Source organism: Canis lupus, chromosome 4, assembly GCF_048164855.1.
Source record: "Canis lupus baileyi chromosome 4, mCanLup2.hap1, whole genome shotgun sequence".
NCBI classification, from domain to species: Eukaryota; Metazoa; Chordata; class Mammalia; order Carnivora; family Canidae; genus Canis; species Canis lupus.
In genome coordinates, this window is record NC_132841.1 from 3,284,592 (window position 1) to 3,303,169 (window position 18,578).

General features: G+C 39.9%; 1 protein-coding gene across 1 annotated transcript in view; it reads right to left on the bottom strand.

The window, feature by feature from the left end:
* Positions 1–16,503: 16,503 nt before the first annotated feature.
* RYR2 (ryanodine receptor 2) overlaps positions 16,504–18,578 on the bottom strand; it is a 753,550-nt gene continuing 751,475 nt past the window's right edge. Inside the window, exon 107 of the mRNA XM_072822940.1 lies at positions 16,504–17,899. Within this exon, the coding sequence (XP_072679041.1) occupies positions 17,804–17,899 (96 nt within the window). The 3' untranslated portion in view covers positions 16,504–17,803. The remainder of the gene's footprint in view (positions 17,900–18,578) is intronic.

The following is an 18,578-nucleotide window of genomic DNA, read 5'->3' on the forward strand; positions in this document are numbered from 1 at the left end:
TTTGCCAACATATAGCATAACACCCAGTGCTCATCCCATCAAGTGCCCCCCTCAGTGCCCGTCACCCACTCACCCCATCCCCCTGCCCACCTCCCCTTCCACTACCCCTTGTTCGTTTCCCAGAGTTAGGAGTCTCTCATGTTCTGTAACCCTCTCTGATATTTCCCACTCATTTTCTCTCCTTTCCCCTATAATAGCTTTTGAATCAGTAGTTTCCTCATGGGTTTGGTTGATACATGACTGACTGTGACTTATAATTCAAAATGATGATAAGAATATCAGAGTCCTACCATCTCTGCTGGTGGGGGCTTCTGCACAGCAGGGCTCAGCTACTTTTGCAGCCTGGAGATTCCAGGCTAAGCTATGCCTGGGGTGAGGGCCTAGCAGTCTGTGACTGACTGACCAGGTCTAGAATTACTGAAAGAACTGGGACATCCTCCTCTTTTAGGTCCACAAACTTGGTAGATCCAGAACCTTTATATCTAGGGCTTCCGACTTGATTCATCTCTCAGGAATTGACACAAACTCAAATAAAATAAACTGAATAGGCCCTGGGGAGAAAACTAGAAGATTAATGCTTTAATTTTCTGTGAAATCTATGATTGTCAGGGTGAGGTGAATGGTTGGCTAACCCTTATCAGCACATTTATTTTCTCCCTGTAGGAAACCTGATGATCCATAATCCTACCTCAGTCTGTGGGTTTAAAGATATTTCACCCAATTTATATACAACCTGTGTTATTTGCATGAGAAGTATAAAAAACATCAACACTTCCTTCACATCCCCTCTCCTTTAAGCAAGGAATAATTAAAGTCCATTCAATATGTGTTGGACACCCTGAGACCCAAGTCACAATGGTCAAATTTGAAACATATCCCAGTTGAAATAATCCAACTGCCCCTCACCTTGTTTGTGCAATGGGGTTAGGGATACCTACTTCTAAGGGTTGTTGTGGAGTTGAATGGGGAATGCATTTCAAGCATTTAGCGGAGAGTCTGCTTCAAATTTTTTTCTCTTTTTCTTTCTCTTCTTCTTCTTTCTTTCCTTCTTTCTTTCTTTCTTAAATTTTTTTTTTTAATTTATGATAGTCACAGAGAGAGAGAGAGAGAGAGAGGCAGAGACATAGGCAGAGGGAGAAGCAGGCTCCATGCACCGGGAGCCCGACGTGGGATTCGATCCCGGGTCTCCAGGATCGCGCCCTGGGCCAAAGGCAGGCGCCAAACCGCTGCGCCACCCGGGGATCCCTCTTTCTTTCTTTCTTTCTTTCTTTCTTTCTTTCTTTCTTTCTTTCTTTCTTTCAGAGTGAGTGCATAGGGTCAGGGCGGGGGGGGGGGGCGCAGAGGGAGAGAAAGAATTCCAAGCTGGCTCCAGACCAGCAGAGAACCTGACATGGGGCCAGGTGTCAGGACCCTGAGATCCTGACCTGAGCCCAAATCAAGAGTCAGACGCCCAACCGACTGCACTCCCCAGACACCCTGCCCTTTCCTCTTCTCTGTCCACCTGGTGTGCCAGCACAGGGAGAGCCCATTTCCCGCTACAGAGCACCCACCTCCCAGGGCAACAGGATTTTCAGATGCCCCTCTGCATCCCTCATGGCTAACTTGCTTTCTAAGGCTTCAAAATAACTAGCTTTTCAAAAGTTGAGCCAGAGATTAAAATTTCTAAAAAGTTAAATCTCTTTGGGCCACAACAGCACTTGAGACTTAATTACTTTATAAATGAGCTTGGATCTCTCAGTTGTGACAGCCTTTCTGTCCCCCCCACTCCCACCCACAGTCGACTATGCCTAATTATCTTATCTTGCTAAGTCATTAAATATGCATTTGCTAAAGTAATTTCCCTTCTCCCCTCACCCTCCCTGGAGATTTTATCCTAATTACTGATTTGCTTTCCTTCAGGACAGTATGATTAGTTTGTGAATCTTTTGTTCGCTAACATGTTTATGTAGCTGGGTGGCCTTGTGAATTCTTTTGCACTGATGCTAGTTGTGCCCTTCTTCCCCTTTCTCTCCAAAGGAGAGTGTTGGTAGGAAGAGAAGTTCAAATTCTATAGTTGGTCTAAATGAACAGTATTTGAACTGGTTAAACCATTGATGTTTTAGCCAGCATTCCTCTGAAGCAAAGACTGAGACAGAGTCTTCTGAGCAGGTAGCTTGCATGTTGACAGGAAAGAGTGAGAGACCAATAGGGGATACACAGTGGAGGAGTGAAAGGCAATGCAAGGGTATGATGCCAGGTTAGCCTCAGTTCCAATGCACAGGTGCTCCATCCTGTTGAACCCAGATATACATTTCTTCATTCACTTAAACTTTTACCAGGCTCTCCCTCCATAGTAACTTCACATGCTGCACATAGGCATGTTCTTCCACCACCTTGCAAGAAGTATTAACTTTGTCCTTTTCTTCTATTTCCTGAAGTTACTTACAGAGATCAGGGTTGGACTGCTGGTTGATAATGTCTGTCTTGCAGAACCAATATCAGACATGATGTTAAATGTAACAAACCAGGAGCCCCAGGTGGCACTAGGATGCCCACAACAACTTGTAACTAGAAGATTGGAGGTCTATCCAGATCCTGACCTAAGCTCCATATACTTTGCTAATCATATATATTGTTCTAGTCTCAACAGGGTAAGGTAGATTTGGGACCAGTCCCCTGCCTTCTCATTGGGCTGCCCTTCTGATAATAAAGCTTTTTCTGCTTCCAACCTGATAATTCAGAGATTAGTTTTCTGTGCATCAGACACATGAGTCTGATTTCAGGGTTTGGCAACACTGGCCATTTTCTGAGGATCTTTCTGACATGTAGCTCTGAATGTCCTTCCTAAAGAAATAGGACATAGCACTTATCCATTGGCCCTGGTTCCCTGTCAGTCATAGGACTGAACTTCTTGGGTTGCACTTTGGGGTAGCAGGTGTATGCATAACCTCTCAGGTGATAGAAATCTCAGGCATGCCGTGCTGCAGTGCCAGAAAAGCCCAGAGCAAGAAACAACTGGTACATGGTATGATCTAGGCAAGGCACCGTAGGAAGCAACAGCCTAAAGCCGGCAGACACCTGCATGGAAGTACAAAGATGGGAGGAATGTACTGGAGATCAAACTGGCATATATACCATCAACCCTTTTAATTTTCTACTTCCAATCTCATTTCAGAAATGTTACAACCCTTTCTCAAATTCTGTATCTGGTGCTACTCATTTCGAACTGAAGTTTAGAAAGAAAATTAAGTTGATTCTCAGCACTATTTAATGACACTCTGGATGCTGTCAATTATTTGAAAGAACTTTGTAAAATTCTCCAAAATAATTTGAACTTGTGTTTAAAAATACCATAAAACACATTTAAGAGGAGTATTGATCTGGGGAAGAAGGCATGTCATCAAGTCAAGCAGCAGTAACATCTCTCCCGTCATAATGCGTCAGGAGTTTGTTTAAACCTTGGCACTGACTCTGAATACTCTTTAGAGTAGGGAGTGAATGAGGTGACTTCAAACCCAAGATGATGGAGGTACAGAAGATGAACACTGCCTTACAAAACAGAATGCATTTGGGAAAATATTTTCCTCTGACAATATAGAGAATTGTCTGCTTCTGAAGTAGGTTGCATGTTATTCAGACCAAGTATCTTCGTATTTCTTCAGCATCACCGAAGTAATTTAGAGTCTAAATGCATAAGACTCTGGAGGGCAGGGAGTTGATTTATACACTTACCATATTGTGGCTAATCATGTATTTGAAAAACAAGATGAAATTACAGTAAGTAAGACAGGCAAATATGTAAAGGCCAGAGTGTCTTCAAAAATCAATTATTCCTCTCTGGTTAAAAGTCACACCCGTGGTAACTGGCAGGAAGAGGTTTACATTCAGATCTGTAGAGAAAACATGACCTTCACCATCTAAGTTAATGAAAGAACACTATGCATTGCCCTAAGGAGAAACAAAAATCCTCTAGCCCACAGTAAAGTGAGCTACTTAACTTTATAAACTACAAGCACGAGGTTGCAGTTTTCATCAGCTGTGATTTCTCATTCTGAGGATATTTTCAGGAAGAAAGCTTGTCCACTAGGACAAGATAGTGGGACATTTGCTTGGAAAGATTCAGTCTAAAGCCTTAGGAAAAAAACCTTTCAAGTGTATTGCAGTTTCTGGATAACAGACCTTATGCTATTTGCTATGATATTTCTAATCTGAGACAATGGAAATTTGAGCAAAGTGGATGTTCCAGATGACACCGTGGAGAAAAAGAAAGAAGGGGGATCCATTGAGAGAATGACTGAGTAAAGCAGGTAGGTAAGTGTTGGAGGGAGAATGTTGGGAGATAGGGCAGAAACTAGAAAGGAATATTTGTAAGATTAGTCATCCCCAGTATGGGGAGAGAAGACAGAAGATAAAGTGTGGAGAAGGGGATAGACGAAGTCAAGACCTTAAGAAACAGGCAATTTAAGAAGTTTATTTTAGAAGCTACAAAAAAGATATGGACAAGGTTATGCTAAAAGCATATTTATATGAATGAAGGACTTTGCTTCAAGTTATGCATACATTTAGCTGTAACTCAATAAAAATGATTAAGGATAAGAAAAGAAAGCCATGATTTTACTCTCCTGCTCCAATAATAAATGAGAAGTTTAACCTTTGCTGTTCTGGAATTGAAGACATGGCAGAAAGCTCAGACTAATATTGATAATAGGAAAAGTAAGATGGCTCTGTGTGTGTGTGAGAGAGAGAGAGACAGAGACAGAGACAGAGAGAGACAGAGATGCTCTGGGAGGTTTCCACATAAAACCAGACTGCCAACATATTTATAAATGTAATTAACTTTATTAAATTCTTATTAAGAGGATTAAAAATAAATTTAAAAAATACAAAATGCTTTTTAATTGACTTGGGAATATCAAATGTAAATCATATAGGAGACAAATTCCAGTTAACTCAAGAGAAACTTTTAAAGGTTATCAGCTTCCAGTAAGCAAATAAAATGATAAATGAATAGAAAGGCCATGAACTTTTTCCTGAATATAGAAGGAAAGCTGAAACAACTTAATACAATGCAGTTGTGAAGATTGTTATAGTATAACCAGAAACCCTAACTACATTAGATATTCAGTATTTTAAGCTACTGAAACACCTTAACAAAAAATAAGGAGAATTTAGAACATTTGACTAAACATTTGACCTGTTTGAAGCATGGCTACAAATTTATTAAGATGTGATAAAAGCTAATATTTACTGAGCATTGTTCAAGCACATGGTAATGTTGGGGGTTTAATCTCATTTAAGTCTTGGGACAATGCAATGAGATTAGACATTTTTATCTTCCTTCTATGGTGGAGAAAAATGAGATTTAAAAGGTTTAGAGGGTAGCCCCGGTGGCGCAGCGGTTTAGCGCCGCCTGCAGCCCAGGGCGTGATCCTGGAGACCCGGGATCGAATCACATCAGGCTCCCTGCATGGATCCTGCTTCTCCCTCTGCCTGTGTCTCTGCCTCTCTCTCTCTAGCTGTGTCTCTATGAATAAATAAATAAAATCTGTAAAAAAATAAAAATAAAAATAAAAAATAAAAGGTTTAGAAAATTTTGTTCACCCCTGGGTTCATAGTACCTACTCTAGTGACTGGCAAATAAAGGCATTTAGTAATGATCTGCGTGATGAATGAGTGAATGAACTAAGTGGTGATGCCTAGACTCATATCCTGGGCTACTTAATGCCAAATCATTAAAGTCTCTGTTCTATTGCATGTAACTAACAGGACTGTGAAATACAGTTTGAAATGAGAGTTCCATAATATTAATAACTTTCAGCAGCCACCAAGACAAAAAAGCCACATCCTTTTTTTGGGACTTCAATGGCTGATGCAGTAGGATGTCTACCAAAGCAATCCAAACACCTCAGAGAAAGTAGATAGAACTTGCAATTTAGCCTCTCCCTCATTTTTCAAACCAAAAATTAGTGCCTATATTCAAGAGAGGCTTAACATTCATTAGAGGGGATATATAGTAAAGTACCTGTAAAAACCCACCCTTACAAATAAATTAAACCCCAAAGTATTCAATAATCAGGTAGTCATCACATTCTTTTCTTAAAGGGGCTGGGAGTCAGGGGAGAAAAAAACCGTGCTTAGAGGAGACAGAAATGAAGACCCTTCAGAAAAGTTTTAAAACATGAAAATCAGAATTATGCAACATAGGTGATGTTGCCACGTTCACCACAGCAAGTAAGAGTCCTGTCCCATGTGGATTTGTGCATCTTCTTCAATGAGGCAGTGAAATTGTCTCCACTTGGTGCACCATGATTGGATGATAGTTATATCAGGAGCCAAACATAGTGTCTGGATGCCAGCTGGAGGTGCCAGCAAACATACCATGCAGGACTGCTTTACCGCTACTCCTTGTTAGTCTCTGTTTGTGATCCCCGGGGAGACGCATCCAGCCTGAAACTTGGTGCTATTAGAAGCTGCATGTCCTTACCTCAGTTCAGTTGCCTTTTCTTGGCTCTGATTACACCTTGCCTTGTTTTTGTAAAAGTGTTTCAGTAAAGTGGTAAGTACTCATACAAAGTACAGGGAAGGGGGACTCATTTCCGCTGGTATAGTAGACTACCTATCCTGATCATCTGAAAACAAAAAACACCAAATAAAATACAAAAACCAACTTTGGTTTAAGTAAACATTTGTATTAAAGTATATTATGCATAAAGAAAAATATTCCAGTAATTGCATAGTTAATTAGCACAAAGTAAACAAACGCATCTGGATAATAATCACCGAGATCAACAAATGTAACCCTACTTGCATTTTAAAAGCTAGCCTGTGCCTGCTAAGTCACAAAACCTCTCTTCCCTCAAAGTTGACTTTAGAATCATGGGTTACTTTTGCCTGTTGGGAATCCTACAATATTTACTGTGTTCAGATCTAGCTTCTTTCAACTGTGAGATTCATTCATATTGTTCCATGTGCAGTAGTTCATGCATTTTCACTGGATTCAAGTATTCCATTGTGTGAATGTAGAACATAAACATATAACTGATTTGTTTATGGAATTATTGAAGGACATTTTCCTGCAGTGTTTAGCTATTCCAGATAATGCTTCTGTGAAAACTTGTGTATATATTTTTGGTGTGCGTATGTACAGTTGGGTGTACATCTAGTAGCAGAATTTCTGGTTCACAGGATATGCATATGATCACATTTATAGGTATCATCATGCAGAAAATTCATTTTATTAAACAGCCTTGATGAATTGGCAAGGAAGTAAGGAATGATTGAAAGACAAAGATCCCTCTTATCCTTCCTCTCCTTCCTTAATAATTCAGCCAAAAAAACATTAGCTGGGGCATCTGGGTGAGGCGGGGGCAGTGGTAGCATTCCTGTGTGGGCTGTTGGAATCCCAAAGGAGGAGGACAGCTGCAAGGAAGAGTCAGAGTGAAGATGAGGGGCAGGAGCAGCCCAGAGAGAGGACTGTTGAGGGATGAGGAAGTGTCCAGGTTGGAGGAAAGTGACCAAGCTGGTAGCAGCAGTGACTGGACATGGGGTGGCTGCACAGGCAAGAGCAGCCTGGTGGAAATATCAGAATCTTAGTGAGGTGAGGAGAGGGGCCTAATGGAGGATGATGTGGCAATGGGAGATTGGTTACATAGAGTATCCATCTAATAAATCTTTTCAGAATAAAGGGATCCAGGTTTTTAAAGGCTGGAGAAAAAATCTTAGGAATATGGAAGGGAAAAACCTAGAATGTACTCTGTGGTTTTGGATTGAGGTTGGAGATATCATATAAATTCTAAGTTTTCAATATGTAGAAATATAGAAATAAATGTAGATGTGGATATAAGTATGTGTGTGTGTCTGTGAAAATATATGTGTATCCCCTAGGTTGGTCTACTGTGAATATAGATAGTTCTACTTCTTCCTTTTCAGTCTGGATGCCCTTTTTAAAAAGATTTATTTATTTCAGGAGATTTAGAGAGAGAGATGGGGGAGGGTGGGAGGAGCAGAGGGAGAGAGAATCTGAAGCAGACTCCCTGCTGAGTGTGGAGCAGACACAGGGCGGATCTCATGACCCTGAGATCACGACCTGAGCCAAAACCAAGAGTCAAACACTTAACCAACTGAGCCAACCAGGTGCTCCTTGAATGCCTTTTATTTTTTTTTCTTGTCTACTTTCCCTGGCTAGGACCTCTGATATAAAGTTGAATAGAAATGGCAAGAATGAACATTTAAATTTTGTTCCTGATGTATTTTTTTAAGATATTTATTTATTTACGAGATAGAGAGAGAGAGAGGGAGAGGCAGAGACACAGGCAGAGGGAGAAGCAGGCTCCATGTAGGGAGCCCGATGTGGGCCTCCATCCGGGGACCCCAGGATCAAGCCCCGGGCTGAAGGCAGGCGCCAAACCACTGAGCCACCCAGGGATTCCCCCCCTGTACCTGATGCTAATGGAAAACATTCTGTCTTTCCTCATTAATTATGATGTTAATTGAGGGGCTCTTGCAGATATTGTTACCAAGTTGAAGAAATAATTCCTCTCTATTTCTTGTTGTGTGTTTTTATCATGAAAGGTTATCGGATTTTGTTAAGTGGTTTTTCTGCATCTGTTGAGATGATCATGTATTTTTTTGTGTGCTTTATGCATTTTTTAAGGAAAGTTCCTATTCTGTCTTTTTTCTCACTATGGTTTACTTTCAGTAGTGTTCATTGTGATTTCTTCAAGTTCCCTACTGTTTTCTTCTTTCTATGCTAAGCTTTTGTTAATCCCATCCCACATACTTATCATCTCAGACACTGTATCATTACATTACTGTGTTTCTCCTGGTATTTGTTTTCTATTGTGATCAGAAAAAATTACTACAGATTTGTCATCTTAAAACAACCCTTATTTATTATCTCTTAGTTCTTTAGGTCAGAAGCCCAGGCAGTGAGTGACTCAGCTGATTCTAAGCTTTGTGTCTTACAAGGTTGAACTCAAGGTGTTGACAGGGCTGCAGTCCTCTCTTGAGGCTCTGGGGATGAATACACTTCCAAGCTCGTTCAGGACATTGGCAGCATTTACTTCCATCCTGCTATATAGGTCAGAGCTCCTGTTTCCTTGCTGGCTGCTGGCCCGGGTCATTCTCAGCTTCTAGAGGTCACCTGCCTTTCCTGTTCCAGATATTGTCTATCTTTAAAGCTAGCACTGCTAGTTTAAGTTCCTGTCACACTTTCTTTTTTTTTTCTTTTAAAGATTTTATTTATTTATTCATGAGAGAGAGAGAGAGAGAAGCAGGCTCCATGCGGGGAGCCCGATGTGGGACTCGATCTTGGGACTCCAGGATCATGCCCTGGGCCAAAGGCAGGTGCTAAACCACTGAGCCACCCAGGGATCCCTCCTGTCACACTTTCAATCTTTCTAACATCCTCTTCTGACTTGTCTCTTTTCTGCCTTTAGCCTGAGGAAATTCTTTCAGGTGTTTTGGTTTGTTTGTTTAGTTTTTGTTTCTTCCTGGCCTTAGATATTTTTGTCACAGGCTTCTGTTGATCATTACCCAGCTAAAGACAGAAGGGGGCCCTGCACACATCTGAAGAGCTTTCTCTCTTGCTTTCTTTCTCTCTCTGTAGCATTCCTCTCTGGTTCTCTTCCCACAGAACGCTAACCAGTGTTGGTCTCCCGGACTCTTAGCAGCATCTTACTGTCTGAGACAAGATGGTACCATTATTTCGAGTAAGGGAAATTAACCAGCACTATCTTAAATAATTGATTTAGGGGTGCCTGGGTAGCTCAGTCGGTTAGGTGTATGCCTTTGGCTCAGGTCATGATCCTGGCATCCTGGTATCTATCCCTGTGGTTCCCTGCTGCTTCTTCTCCTTTAACCCCCACCCCCGCTTGTGCTCTGTCAATTTTTCCCTCTATCTCAAACAAATAAATAAAATCTTTTTAAAAAATAACTGATTTATATTGAGTTTTAAATATCAAAAATTTAAATTCTTATATTCACTGACACCAAAGATTATATCTTTGAGCATCAGTTTGAGAAAACTGATCTATATGAAGAAATCCAAAATCATTATTTTAGGACTATTATGGGTTGAATTGTATCCTTCCAACAAAAGATGTGTTGGTACTCTAGCCCCTAGTACCTCATAATGTGGACTTATTTAGAGATGGGATCTTTACAGAGGTGATCAAGTTAAAATGGGATCATTAGGGGGGACACTAATCCAATATGACAGGTGTCCTAATAAAAAAGGGAAATAGGGACCCCCGCCCCACACATACACAGAGAGAATGCCATGTGAAGACTAGAGTTGCATTGACATAGTGAAGTCAAATCAAAGATCACCAGCAAACACCGGAAGCTAGGTAACAGAGGCTTGGGGCAGGCATAGGGCAGACTCCTTCACAGCTTCAGGGGGAACTGTGATTTCACAGTTGATGAACTGAGACAATAGATTTCTATTTAAGCCACTCAGTTTGATGATAATATAAACAAAGTATCCAACATGTTTCTAGTTTGCCAACTAGAAGGATGTCACTTTTCTACCAATTAGTAATTTTAATAATTATAATCAAAACCCCAGTAGGACTTTTTTGGAACTTGCAAAAATGATGTAGGTATAAGCTGAAAAGAATTAAAGCATCAGAAAAATCAAGGGTTTGGGGAGGAATAATAAATGAGGATGGAGAGAGGGCTTGCTCTGTTATATATTAAAACATTTTAAGTTCTAGTGATTAAAATATGGTCCTAATGTGGGATTTGTGCAACACTTCTTGTTGTTAGTAACAGAAAATTCGTTCAAACCAGTTTAAGGAGTAATGAAAATGTTAGTGTTTTATATGAATGAAAAACTGTATGGTAAGCTTCTGATGATGGTTTAGCCTCAATGTTCATGATGACATTGGGAGCATAGCTCTGTTTCTCTGTGCTTCTCTCTTCTGTCTTCCCCTTCTGCCAGCATCATTCTTGTACTGCCTTCTCTCAGAGTAGCAAAATGTGTGTCTGAACTGTTGGAGCTCAGTGCTTGTCATTCAGACCCAACATGATAGATTCATAGTCAAGGGTATTTATCATATAAAGTCCCAAGCTTGCTTCTGATGAACCGTCTTAAGTCAACTACCTACCCCTATAATAATCACAGGGTCAAGGACATGGTTACTTTATTACTGACCATCTTTGAACTGTATAAAAAGGTTCTTCTTGTGCAAGAATAATTGGAACCAGAACAAAAGGACACATTAGATGGAAGACATAATTGGATAGAATTTACTAGTAAAACCACCTTTTAAGGAATATTTTTAATGACAAATTTAATCTTGTTAGTGTGGTATACTGTTTTTCAGGAATGTGTAGAAAAACGAAACTGTCAAGTTTATTAGCATATATTTGTTCATAATACTTACTAACCTTTGGATATCTATAGTGTCCATGGTGATATCCTTTCTTTTATTCCTGATATTAGTAAATCATTCCTTTTTTCATGCTCCATGTTCCTTTCAAAGAACCAATTTTGGCTTTATTGATCTCTATTTTTTGCTTTTATTTTATTGATTTCAACTCATATCTTTCTTATTTCCTTTTACTTACTTTGAGTTTAATTTCTTTTTTCTATCCTAACTTCTAAATATAGAAACCTACACAATGATTTTACTTTTTTTTAATTTTGTTTTAAAGATTTTATTTCTTCATGATAGATACAAAGAGAGACACAGAGACATAGGCAGAGGGAGAGGCAGGTTCCCTGTAGGGAGCCTGATGTGGGACTCCATCCCAGGACCCCCAGGATCACAAGCTGAGCCAAAGGCAGACGCTCTACCACTGAGCCACCTAGGCATCCCTACACAACTGCCACTTGCTTCTGGGGCCTCCAGCCATTGGCTCTGCCTCAGTTTCCTGCACCAGACAACTTTTTTAAGGCCGCCATGGTTCTGCTGCCTCAGGCTGACCAATCTTTTGCCCTTGACACCTTGGACCTTCCTCTAGGCCCTCTGTGTGCATTCAGGCTTGAGTGGCTCCCCTTTCTACTTCTCAACGTGGGTCCACCTGCCCACTAGAGCATATGGATCCGATAGTCACAGTGGGCTCCTAGAAGCTAGATAATTCAGTCCAGTGGTGGAGGGGGACTTGATATGCCTCAGGGTGAACTTCGACCAATGGGAAACAAGATAGAGAAGAAATGACAGATGTGCTCCATGCCCTATCTCCTTCCCATGGACTATTCCAAGGTACAATTTCTTTTTACAGAATGTCATGTAAGGTCCCAGGATGCAAATCGGACACACTTGCCAAGCAGCTTTTTCTCTTCCTGACTCAGGGTAAAGTGTGGCTGCTGAATGCATGCATTAGTTTGCATTGCTACACATCCTTCTTTGATTCACCCTTGCTGCTTGGCTGTTCCAATAAAGCATCATCACGTCCATCCTTGCCTCAGGCTACATTCTGGAGAACCCAGGCTAAGATAATACCATGTAGGCACTAGCTGGCATGAATAGGAAATAGTTCCTTTCTTGCTATTATGCCTCGTATGGAATATAAATTATTTTTGTGTGCATAGCATTTTGCCTCAGCTCACTGTAAACTTAGCCTTTATGACATTTTTTTTATGCAGGTGGTCACTTCATGATTTATACTCTTCAAACAAAATGATAAGAGTTTCTAGCAGTTTACCTTACTGGTGAAAAGGGTTCTTAAATATTTTTTTCTTCTGTATGTATAAAAATAAGCAATGGGCAACCCAGGTGGCTCAGCAGTTTAGTGCCACCTTCAGCCCAGGGTGTGATCCTGGGATCCAGGATCGAGTCCCCATGTCAGGCTCCTTGCATGGAGCCTGCTTCTCCCTCTGCCTGTGTCTCTGTTTCTCTCCCTCTGTCTGTGTGTGTCTCTCATAAAGAAATAAATAAGATCTTTAAAAAATAAAAAATAGAATAATAAAAATAAGTAATGACAATCATCTGGCTATGAATTTGCATTAATTTATAATAACTTGCCAAGGCTTTTGCTCTAATCATCTTTATTTTATGTAGGAGGGAGGCCGTTAGCTTGGTCATAACATGAAAAGCTTAAGCAGATATCTCCAATTTCTTTCTGCCAATAAAGAATGTAACATCTTGAGATCATCTGTTACTTTTCTTCTTGCCATTATATTTTCCTACAGTTCTGAATTTATATGTAAAATATTAGGTCTACCTAATGTTAACAGAGTTTTGAAAATTAGGTTGAAAACTGCAGGTAATTCAAATTACAATGTGCAGTAACTTCCAGGTTTGGTAGTCTTTAAAAAAGTCATTAACTCTAGTGTTACAACTTATATGTCAATATAGTATTATTCATGTTAGGAGCATCACACTTTATAATAATTAGTAGTGTTAAACAGGTCTAAAAAAAGTACATTATTTTTTCTCTACGAAAATTCAAAGGCCTGTTTAGCCATGCTTAATGCAAAGGGGGGCACATACATCAAGTTTACAAATTTCTTGGAGGAAAATAAATGTTATGATGTGTGGAAGGAATCAGAACACACTGTGGCTGTGTGGGGGTTGGTGGACAGGAAAGGCAAATCTGGGCTCCTTTGCCATTAAAGCACCTTTGAAATGCTAACATGGAGGATTCTTTGATCCTCTCAAACCTATCCTCAACTGATGATATCCAGAATGTTTAAGAAACTATGAACCCAAATTATCTTTTAAGAGAGCTAGGTATGAGACTCTTAAGCAGATTCCACACCTAGCATGGAGCTTGATGTGGGGCTTAATCGCATGACCCTGAGATCATGACTTGGGCCAAAATCAAGAGTCGGATGCTTAACCTACTGAGCCACTCAAGTGCTCAAGTGCCCCTGAACCCAAGTTATTTTAATAATGGTGAATATTACAACTGGAACTGAATCTGTTAGCCACAGTAAAGAAACTTATGTTAGAAAAACCAATGAAACATCCAGTAGCACTCCATCAAGAAGTAAGGTAGATACTGAAACAAAATATGAGGTAAGACTTTCCTGTCTTAGATTAAAATTGATGCTAAGTTTCTTTTTCTCAGAAATAGCTGTGTTGAAAGGTGCATTCTGAGACCAGCTATTCATGTGATAATCACTTCCAGAATTCTCCTTATCACAGATGCAGAATATTGGTGAGTACTGGTGACATTTCATCAATGCTTTTGAAACTACCTGCTTTCCTGTTTCATTTTTGCTGGGTCATAAAGGACCTGTTATTTTCCAAATCACTCTGGCCACAATCAGAAAAAGATTAAACAGAAACCTGGCTTTTAAAAAAAAGCTCCAGCTTTGCCACTAACCAGAGCTGTGACATTTAACCTGGCGAGATTGCTCATCTGAAACGTGATTGCTCAAATCCTTTCCAACATTCTAGAAAGCCTCAAACGTGATACATAAGAGAGAAGTAGTGCTTCCGCTGCTCCCTGTTTCTGTGCTGAGTTGTGACATTATAAATACTCCGTGATTTGGAGGACTTGGAACTTGAAGTACTTACTTAGCTACTTGTCTCATACATTAGCCATACGGCTGGGGCACCTGGATGCTTAGTCAGTTAAGCATCTGACTCTGGATTTCAGCTCAGGTCATGATCTTGGGATTGTGAGTTTGAGCCCCACATCAGGCTCTGTGCTGGGCAGCCTGCTTGAGATTCTCACTTCCTCTCCCCCTGTTCCACCCTCCCTCCCTCTCTAAAAAGAAAAGAACTCATATGAGCCACACAATTGAATATTATGAGTCTGGATGATATGACAGGTTCAGGCTTGTCCCATTAAGAAATGTGTTATTTATATTTGCAGCCATTAAAAAACTCAGGTGCCATTCATGTCTAGCTGGTCCAAAGCTTTCCATGTCAAGCTACATGAATCCTAGGCTTAGGTAAATGTATTAAATACATTTTTTTAAAGTTTTCCTTTATGGTGTCCAGAGTAAATGAGGCACTTGCCACACTGACAGCCACCCAAAGCCCTTTCCAGCACATTGGTATATTTACCCAGAAAACTGAAGTTTAAGGAACAGGAACGCTTTACCCAGTTAAGTAAGGTAATGAAAAACAGTATCATTTGCATAGATATGCTTCTATAATCAGGAAGAAAGTCTTTTCATTATGACTTTTAAATGAGGTATGAGGGGCTAGGAACTGCCTCCTGCACATGAGAAATAACGAGCATGAGTCCAACGACTAAGTACCATTTAGTGCATTTGAAACACCTCAACTATGATTCTAAATTTGTTTAATGAAGTTGGAGCAAGACATGTTTCCAGGGGGTAAAAAAAAAAAAAGGTGAAAAAGAAATAAGGATGGCAGAAAAATGCCTGTGAGCGTTCAAATGGAAATAGACATTATAACATCTTTTGTGAATGTCTATATATTTGTATAATACAAGATCTCTAAAGGGATTACATTTCTTGAGTTTGAGTCGGGCAGCCCTGAGTTTAATCAGATAAGTGGAGAGCCACATTGACATTCATGTGATGTTTCCTGGGAGAATTAATAATGCTTATACAGAAAAGCCCCCTCTTCCCGTGAGGCCTTGAGAGGGGAACAGAGAGGTGACCTCCTCTATGTGTTAGACATGATGAGGCTGGGCAGTGAGTGGCTTTCTAAAGCGACTGGGTCTGCTCCCTGACTCTTCCTCCAATGCTGATGCCCAAAGTCCGCGGGTAGAGGGAAGCTTCCTTTCCATAATTCAGCCTTTTTCTTGGGGCTTCTCTATGAGCACTGTCACCTTCCCAGGCAATAATGCCAGAAGCAATCAATTAGGAGAGTCAACAAGTCTGCAAAATCCAGAACAGGTGACCACTGGGATTTGCTCACTCCCTTTTCAACTGTGTTGTTTCATATCAAATCTGCCTTTGCCTTAGTAATAGAAGATCTGATTTTATGTCCTGGAGAAATATTTAATTCTTCTTCACTGTATGCTTTCCCTGCAGTGTTTCATAGCAAAGGGGAACATGCTTTCTGATGTTTTATAGAACTGATCTATTTTATTCAGACTCCTTGGGACATAAGAGCACCTCCTTGGGCAGGCTTGGGAGTTCCCACGGTGTGGCCAAATTGATACTATTCCTCCTCCCAAATAAAATGAGGCCAAAAGACAAATACAACATCTAGGTACCATAGCCCTGGTGTTGTGCCAGTAAGTGTTTAATACACAACTTACTAGTGTGCCAGTTAACTCTTTCATATGAAGGCAGAAAATGAACCCCTACAGGGAAACAAATTTGCCCTGAGCAAGGAAGAATCTTCTAGAATGAGAGGTGTGTAAAAGCCAAATGATTTTGGAGACCGTGATTTTTCTGTTATTGGTGGTTCTTAAGGAACTCGGGATGACCCCGAGTCAGGGAGATGGCAGGAGTGAGGCAAGGTGATTCAAACTGCTTGCTGACTCTGAGGTTCCATAATCCTAAAAGCAGCAAACTGGAAATCTGCATGTGTTAAGTCTGTAGGGCAGGATTTGCATTGCCCTAGCACCCCCTCACGTTAAAAGCTCAAGGTTTTTTAAAGCCTCTTAACTATAAGTGAAATGGGGAAAGAGGAGAGTGAGAACATTAGTTAAATAGTTTAATCAGAGCAGTTTTACAATTCTAAAATTAACAAGCATACTGGTAATAAAAGAGCTCCAATGTTTGCAAAATGATCTTGCTTCCATTCTGAGCCTGTCTTTTTATTTGTGAAGATAAGCATTACATTTAAAAGGACTCAAAATGGAGTGATTGATAATCATCATCCGTGTTTTTTGATGCAACTGATGAAATCCCTGAATGGATATTGCTTCAGCTTTGATATTAAAAATGGCCTGACAAGAAGTCCTTAATCAGCAACTGATTGCAGGTGACCAAAAGAAAGAGAAAACCCAAAACTGTCAAGTTCATAATGTATCACATTGTTGGTAGATGACACTGGCTCCAAATATACAATTAAGCCCACGACACTTTATTACTATGAATATAATTATCATGAAAGTTCTCTCACGTTGATCAACTTGCTTCTGGAGGTTTTCTTTGTTCTTTTAAACTTGCATAATAAACATGCAATGAATTATTTCTTTTGAAAGTATATTTTTTGCAGTCTTTTTGTTTTCATACAAAGATTTCATAAAGTTGCAATGTTGCATCAGAGCATTACCAAAATAAAAGCAGGAGCACATGGGGAGGGTAAATGTGAATTTAGTGAATGTCTCTCGTCCTGAGACAGACCACCTGTCTCTTTTAAAAAAGGTTTGCACAAACTGCCTTTCTTACCCTCCCCCACCAGAGAAAAGAACAAAGAAAAAGAAACCACAAAATCAACCTAAGAAAAAAAAAGATTGACATAAAATAAAGATGTTTTTTCATGCACATATCTTCTGCATAGCTCAACCCACATATAGTAAGGCACTATTTCCCTTCGTAACTGGTGTCCACGGCAATCAATTAAATGCTACAATGCTCTGTGACCATTAGAAAGTTCCTTTCAAGATGGCGAAATAAAGGGGCTGGATGAGTGTGGCTGCCACGCTTCTCTGTGACTGTCCCATAGCTCAAGGGGACTTCCAGGAGTCTCACAAGGAAATTGGTCTGTTGGTGTTGTGATTGAGAGTGTCCAAAAGAGTGTTCTTTCCAGAGTTCCTATTTTGTGTATGAATTTAGATTATTCTTCAGTCTTTATTCTCAAAGAAAGCACACAAGGTGGGGGAAAAAAGCACAGTCAGGTCTTCAGAAGCAGAGTTCACTACTCCCAGAAAGCATATAATCCTGGCAATTCACAAATTCAGCAGGATGTTTCCAAGGGAGCAGAGAGAGAGAGAGAGAGAGAGAGACTGAGACAGAGTGAATGTGTATGTTTTGGCTTTCAGAGATGATCGGAGTTTAATTTAGCTGGTCCTCATACTGTTTCCGGAAACAGTCCCCTGCTGGGAAGAATTCCCAGCACCTTTCTTGATACATCTTCCAGACATAAGATTCCTGTAAAAGTAAAGGAGATGTATTAACGTCCTGTCTTTCCCCAGAATCTGTACATTACCACAAAATAGAAGAAGGAGAGAAACACAAATTTGTTGCATGTATATATCAAATATCTAGGTTAACTGTGTAATTACACATAATTTACATGATTGGAAAAGCCCATATTCATTTAGAGACTTCCTAACCATATCAGACCTCACTTCTATTAATAATCAATCTTCATTTGGGCCATAATACAATAATGATTAAAAAACCTATTTGCAGTATATGAATTTAAGAGTTCTTTTAAAGATAATACTATTATTACTTGTAGCCTTCAAATTCAAACTCTTAACAACTGGAGGCAAATATCTGCAGAGGGAGAACTTCAGATACTTAAAGAGAACCTTTGACATTTCATACACAATTATTTTTAACTGACCCTAATCCTGTAGATTGAAGTTCATGTGGGATCATCTGCTATCTGATTAAGCAGTCAGGGCCATTATACTCATCAAAACCCAAACTCAGCATGTTCAGCTAATCAAATCTTAATTTTTTTTATGTGAACTTAACAGTTGTACTTTTTCTATAAAGACGATCTTTGCATACTTGTCCAGGATAACAGGAATTTTTTATTGAGATACAATGACTAATATCTGAAAGTAATTCTAGCTCTTCTTGTTTAATGTACACATAT